The sequence below is a fragment of the Gymnoscopelus braueri genome (assembly GCF_963280865.1).
Source record: "Gymnoscopelus braueri genome assembly, chromosome: 5".
Taxonomy (NCBI): domain Eukaryota; kingdom Metazoa; phylum Chordata; class Actinopteri; order Myctophiformes; family Myctophidae; genus Gymnoscopelus; species Gymnoscopelus braueri.
Window position 1 is genome coordinate 43,132,485 of NC_137606.1, and position 7,704 is coordinate 43,140,188.

Consider the following 7,704-nt stretch of genomic DNA (forward strand, 5'->3'; position numbering starts at 1 on the left):
GACAGAAAACATTAGGTGTCACTCACTCCAGTTCGATTAAATCAGCCTATATTATATCATTCTAAATCATAACAAGCTACCTCGTGACACTTTACATGTTGACCTTTCAATGGGGGAAAACCTTGAACAGAAACAAATATGAGAGAGACAAATATTCACAGTAACAATAACAACAACTATAACAACATCGTTAGTCAATAGTTCCGCAACAACGGTCCATAGGAGCCTGCAAGACGAGAAAGCACAAAAACTCAGGTCAGAGTTGACTTGACCCTGTCAAGTTAGAGACATGCATTGCACTGGGAGAGGGAGTGAAGCGAGGAGAGAGAAGCATGTTGAATCATATGGTCAGTCCCCCAGCAGTTTCAGCCTAAAGCATGCAACATAACTAAGGCTAGTCCAAGTGAAGCCTGATCCAGCCTTATATAAGCTTTTTCAAAAAGTGTTAAGCCTACCTATCCCTTATTACTCCTTTAATTTGTGTTCCAGCTCAGAAAACACCTTTGCACTGATTTCATCCGATTCTTCTTCCACCTGGATTACTTGGTCTACCTCAGGGATGTAAAACTGGAGCATGTTCTGAATGCCATTCTTCAGCGTCACTGTGGAGCTGGGACAGCCAGTGCAGGAGCCTACCAGCTTCAGCTTGACTGTGCCATCTTCAAAGCCTTTGAAAATGACATCACCGCCGTCCTCTTGCACTGTAGGTCTGATTCTTGCATCCAGAAGCTCCTTGATCATAGATACCACATGATCATCATCTTCAGAATGACTGCTTTCATGGTGAACTACCCCAGTTGTTATTGGAGCTCCGCTATCAAAGAACTTGGTAATGGCCTCCACAGCATTACGTTTGATATCTGTCCATTCCACATCCTCATCTGCCTTGGAGATTGTTATGAAGTCATGACCAAAGAAGACACTTTTTACTCCCTCAATTTCAAAGAGAGCCCTGGCTAAAGGCGAACATTCTGCAGAGTTCGAAGAAGGGAAGTCCAGGGTCCCAGTTAATAGAACAGGTTTGCCAGGCAAGAACTTCAAGCTTCTAGGGTTTGGAGTGTCCTGTATCTGAATAGACAAGTGTCGCCTTGTGAAGTTTGTACATCCTGTCATATATGGAAGTTGATATTTTGTACCGGTGAACTGTGTGTGGTATTCGGTTCTTGCTTTGACTGCAAACCTAAAGTGAGAAGTACATCTTGACCGTAACAACCGGTGGAGACCAAATCTTATGTGCACTGCCATTTTGTAACTTTGTACATGATCTACAGTTAACCTTAAATGAAGATGTTGTTTGCTGTGAGAATTGTGTGAATGGTGCACTTCTAACCTCTAACTTTGATGACACGTTGTGTCATCAAATATGACGTCAGACATCGGCAAATATGGAGCTCCAATATGGCAAGAGGTGCTGTTGCTGTTTCTGAGGGTGGAGTCTGCCTGCATGTCTCATTCTCACATGACATGGAGATGTTTAGTGTAATCAATCGCAGTAACAGCAGCTTAAATGGGTTGAATGTGTGCAGCCAGCCCATGACACACATGTGGCAATTTACAGTTGTGCGAGTGCGGGCCTGCAAGTGGTATCTCTGATAAAGAAGCTTCTGGATACAAGAATCAGACCTATAGTGCAAGAGGATGGCGGTGATGTCATTTTCAAGGGCTTTGAAGATGGCACGGTCAAGCTGAAGCTGGTAGGCTTCTTCCTGCACTGGCTTTATGTTTGTACAATTCCTAAATCATGAGTTCTACATTTAGGGAAGAGGATCTCGATTAATGCGGCCACTCCATGGCGTCAGTCATCTATGACACATCTATGAGGGATGATTCCATATTTGGCCAAGGTTTCAGCCTGATCCGTCTCCCATTGACTTTGCCATGTCTTTGAGCAACAGACCGTGAGAGACTTGACAGTCATGTGAGGAATAGACTAGAATATAATATGCAATATTATTGTCATTTGTCATACCAACATATGGAAATATGAATTGGAAAAGGCACCCTTTCAACAACAATACTCATCCAGCCTAAATGCATTGGCAACGGAAGGGGTGTTTCTAGAGATTATTTGTCAACGCACTTTTCAGTCTGGCTACCCCTGTTGTGTACACAATATTTGTGTATTGGGCGCTGTCTGACCCCTGACTGCTGCTACGACACCACTACACTCACCAACAACCCATTAAAAGCTGCACCAGGTCACCAACATATTGGTATGGCCTACATAACATAAAAAAATAACTACACCCTTTGCATAGAGACCACGTGACTTAACTCCACCATGTAGCGGCTACACTGTAGCCCATAAACAGAGCTGAAAATGAATGAGCCAAACAAAGTGAGTTGGCAAAGCAAACTTATTATTAGTTTCATGGCAGTGTGTCTGGGGATTTAGAGAGCAGCCCTGGGACAACATGATAGATACAAGTCTCTCTCTCTCTCTCTCAGTGTGGTGGACACTACAAGTTAACCGGCGATCTTGCCCATGTCGACGATGTCAAGGGGAGTACGGAGGTTTTCCTTTTATAGTTTACACACACCATTGCAAAGTGACTACGTTACTTATTCTGTGACAATACGAGACTAGAAAGGAGTGCTGCCTATCCTAGCAAATAAATCAACATATCTTTTTAACTCTGTAATCCTAGTAGCAAAATCCCACACTCCAGTAGCTTCTCTGGCTATAACAAGCTATCTTTTATAAACAAATACAATGTTTCATGGAGTTCTTCTAACTAGCTGACTTGAATTTCCCTTAAATAGACAGTTCGGAAATGTGTGTGTGTGTGTGTGTGTGTGTGTGTGTGTGTGTGTGTGTGTGTGTGTGTGTGTGTGTGTGTGTGTGCGTGCGTGCGTGCGTGCGTGCGTGCGTGCGTGCGTGCGTGCGTGCGTGCGTGCGTGTGTGTGTGTTCAACAGACATGAGAGAGGACATGAGAACAGAGCAGAGAGAGAGGAGAAATGAATGTTAGACACAGGATATCTAAGGCATGTTCTTGAAACAGAAACAGAAATAGCACTTTGTAACCTAGTTGTATAAGTGCTTTATGAATAAAGTTTATCGTGAATAATCCAAGGAGAGAGAAAGAGAAAGATACAGAGATAGGAGGTAGGCAATAGAGAAGGAAGATGAGAGAAAGAGAGAGCGAGGACATAATGCATGTAAATGTATTTACATGTGTTAACATTGCATTGCGACTTTGGTGTTGAAGATGATGATAAATAGATGGAGAGAGAGAAGGAGATGTGTGTGGTTTTCAAATAGAGGGGGAGAAATTGCAGATAGAGGAGAAAGAGTGTGAGTGACAGGGAGTGCATGTTTGCACGGAGACCAGAGGGAGATGGAAAGAGACAAAGTGAAGAGCAGGAAGACATGCTGCATGGATGATCTAGTGCAGTGGTTCACAAACATAGGGTTAAATAAAGGGTTATTTGGTTTTGGTTTTTACCTTTCCTACATTTTTCCTTTCAATTTCCTTCCGCAAAACATTAAAAAAAAAAAACATAAGAATTGCAGATCTACAAATGTATAACTTATAGTAGATCTACAACTATAATATCACTTAAATATGGCTTCAGTGATTAATTAATAGGGCCCTATCTTCCACACTATTTTCCGACCACCGCAGTTATCGTTTTAGACCTCGTGCCCACATTGTCTAGATTCCAAATTATTTTGCGCCAGTTTTGCACATGGGTGAGTGTTGATCTTAAAATTAGATGGGGTCTGGCGTGATCATGGCGCAATGCTATTTCCCCCACAGACTCAAGTTAAGACCACCTCCAATCTCGTTGGCGCAGTGACAGTCAGAGCAGGTGATTCCTTATTATTTAGAGAGCACATTGTTTGGATTAGGCGCCTAGGTGCGCACACATTGATTGCAATCAAAATCCATCCGATCTGAACACAACATCACGTTCAACAATTCAAATGACATTTTTGTGTATGCCCATATCCTAGACTAGAGAAAGTAAATGAAATTTGACATTTCTCGTCAAAAGCCTTTGAAGCAGTCAATACATTTTGGCAGTTTTTGAGTGGTGCCAGCCACTCCTACACTTAACCATGTGTGTGGGTCCGTCCGTCCGTCCGTCCGTTTGAGCACGACCTCAACAGCTGCAGCTGATTGCAACACAAGGATGCAACCAGTTACACTAATTCAAAGACACCACTCTCTTCACACTGGGTGTGCTTATTATTAGTAATAGTTGAAAGTATCACATCCTACTCAAACGCACGCTACTGAAAGAAAATGTTTTAATGCTATTCATAATATAATGCCTAATGTTTTTATATGTGTCACGGTGTGTTGTCACAGTGTGTCACAGGTGTGGTCCCCCACTTCTAAAAATAGCCCTAAATCCGTACCATCCACCAAAATGGCCTTTATGTCACTGTAGCAGGCTGAGTGCTACCGTGGGTTCTTGCCAACACAATTGATGAGCAGTATTGTAAATCATGCTTTTGCACTGTCTTGACTACACACACCTACATGAACAACAACACAGGATTAGACTGGTGCTCCAGTATACAGCCTAGTGTTGCTACTGTAGGTGCTTGCCATGCATTTAAATATATTCCTTTATAAACAACCCAATCGCCAGAGGAAACGTTGTCACTGTACATTTCTCCAGAAACGTTAAATGACAACATTTCTGGACAACAAAAATGTTAAATTTTAGGTACGTTGCACCTCAACGTTTAGGTTTATGGTTAGGTTTAGGGGTTAAGATTAGGGTTTAAGGTTAAGTTTAGGCATTGTTTTCTCTAGCTTTGGGTGCGTTCGGAATAATGCACTGAATGTGCTGGTGTGCTCTCTGGTCGTTCGTAAATTCAGTGCAGTTGCCCCTATATGTACAATTGAAAAATGTATTAGGACAGACGGTCAGACAAAAGAACAGGACTGACAGAAGGACAACGCTTTCTTAATTGTAAGATGTAGGCTAGATAGTAGGATACTAGCCTAGTATAACAGCACCATGTGCACACTTCATCATAGAATGCACAGTTGCTCTGACACAACAGGCGGAGAACTGAAGTATGATAAGTAAACATTGATGATTACCTCATCTTAGCTCTACAGGAGTGGAGCAGTGGGATTCACAATCTACAGCTTGCCAAGTAGGCACCTGCAATAGATAACAAGGACACACATTTAGACTTTCCAAATGCAAACTGTTTAAGTTCATGAATAGCCAAACAGACAAACATGAAATGGCTTCACACTTCAATTAGGCTGTACGAGGTTTGCTTTTTTCATGGATAGATTTATTGTCAGCAACATGATTCACTGACATTCAAACATGTGTCACTGCTGTTCATCAAGCCTCGATTGAGAGAGAGCAGGGCAATTACTCATCGCATTGAAATTGCAGTAGGACAGCTGGTATCTGAATAGAAGAATAGAGGTCGAGAGCTAAATAATGAAAATGTTAAATGTTAACCAAAATATTATCGTCCAATCCAATGCATTTAAAATGTAGGAATAAAAGACAATGGTAAATAAATTTGATGCTAATGATTACACGTAATACTAGAAGCCTGGTTACAAATATTACATGCTTTACCCCAATGACAGCATGCAAGCAAACAACAACAACAGAAACAAGTTTAGTGATTGACACCTCAGTTGTCAATAGTCTATTTTTCCATGGATAACCTCTTCTACCACGTGCACCAGCCACAAATTATCTACATGTGTCTATTGAGTAACTAACTTAAATCCATACTTAGACTGGAGTTCCCCAGGGGTCTATACTAGGCCCTGTCGTTTGTATTCCCCTCCACCAAATATCTTTACTGAACATATCTGATCTACACAACGTGTTGTGTAGAGCAGATATGTTCAGTTCATCGTGTTGAGACACATTGTGAGCTTCTAGATCAGCTATTAAGTAGGGAAATTAGGTTACATGTGGTTTAATTCATCAGCATTGTTGTGTGTTTGTTGTGTGTTTCTCTATACAGTGTTAGGTGTTGTGAAGAAGGCTTGAGTCATGAAGACATCTGGGCAGATGGTAGAAGCAACAGTCAAAACAGATGTTTACCATGTCCATTTCTGGCAGGTTCCACATCAGCCCATGTCCTGTTAATAGCAGGGACACAAAGGCCTGTTCTTTGTGATAGCACTAACAGCAGTAACAGCTGTGTGTGTGTTTGTGTGTGTGTGTGTGTGTGTGTGTGTGTGTGTGTGTGTGTGTGTGTGTGTGTGTGTGTGTGTGTGTGTGTGTGTGTGTGTGTGTGTGTGTGTGTGTGTGTGTGTGTGTGTGTGTGTGTGTGTGTGTGTGTGTGCAGTGCATCCTTTCGGCTGGCTGACAGAGACAAGACCACCATGAGATAAGACAAGAGAAATTGCCTCGGCTACAAACACACAGACATGTGAAAACAAGGGCCCCTCTTTGTCTTCCTGTCAATGCCTTTGTCCGTCCATCAGTCTGTTTCTCTCTGTTTTGGTCCGTCTGTGTTTTTCACATCGACATCTCACTCTCGACACAGTGAAGACGGCCAGTGGCGTAACGCAGAATCGCGGGGCCTCCCCGCGGGAGTTTCAAGTGAGGCCCGAAAAAAATCGGGTCTAATTCGGTCTAATTCGGGTCTAATTCGGTTCTATTTGACCAATATAAATCAACTTTTTAATTCTTTTTTGCTGTAAAAATATTTGTATCAGAGCAGGCGGGGCCCCCCCTGCTGGTGGCCCCCCCGCACCGCATCACTTGCTACCCCTCCGTTACGCCACTGAAGACGGCTTGTTATTCGATGTTTGATAATCAATGTCCTTTTGTATGTAGACATAATGCTGGAATTGTGATTTGTTAACTGTACTGCATTTTCAAAAAACAAATATCAGGTCGTTCACAACTCTACAAATATGATATTACTGTTTATGATGATACTGGCCTTCAAGTCAGATTGAATTTTGAAAGTTTAAATCAATAGCCGACCTCCCTGACCAGATTTAATATGGCAAAAAAAAAATCTGTCTGTCTGTCTGTCTGTCTGTCTGTCTGTCTGTCTGTCTGTCTGTCTGTCTGTCTGTCACTGTCTTTTCTGCCATCGTTGTTTCTGTACTGTAACATGATTTAACTCAGAGGATAATACTTAATAGATATTATACAGATAAAACAGGCAACAGTAAGCGTGTTAAAGCTACAACTAACTTGTATGTATTTTCCGGGACTGGAACCCTGGTCTCACATGAGAGATCAAATTTGTACGCTTCTTTCAAGACGGAACCCCAGCTGATATTGTGCATATGAGCTTCAGCCAGTACTACTTGTCAACCAGTAGGTGTCTTACCTGACACAAGAGTGGAGTCCACCTCCAACCACTGCAAATGCGCTAGTATTATCCTATATTAAAATAGCCCAGAGGGTGGGTCGACCACAGGCAGCTGCAGTGACAGTATCTTCCACACACTATTTTCCGACCACTGCAGTTATCATTTTAGACATTGTCTAGATATCCAAATTATGTTGTGCCGATTTTGCATGCGGGTGAGTGTTGGTCTTAAAATGAGCTGAGGGTCTGGCGTGATCACGTCGCAATGCTATTTCCCCCACAGACTCAAGTTAAGACCAGATCCAATCTTGCTGGCACAGTGACAGAGCAGGTGATTCCGTATTATTTAGAGAGCACATTGTTTGGACACATTGATTGCAATCCAAATCCATCCACAACATCACGTTCAACATTTTTTTTGTATGCC

At 42.2% G+C, this 7,704-nt stretch overlaps 1 protein-coding gene across 1 annotated transcript; it reads right to left on the minus strand.

The window, feature by feature from the left end:
- Positions 1–465: 465 nt before the first annotated feature.
- Positions 466–1,245, minus strand: LOC308084919 (NFU1 iron-sulfur cluster scaffold homolog, mitochondrial-like; the record flags this gene model as incomplete). The annotated part of the gene is made up of 1 exon (XM_080427905.1): positions 466–1,245. The coding sequence occupies one exon, from the start codon at positions 1,243–1,245 to the stop codon at positions 466–468; it is 780 nt and encodes a 259-aa protein (XP_080284031.1).
- Between the last annotated feature and the right edge of the window lie 6,459 nt (positions 1,246–7,704).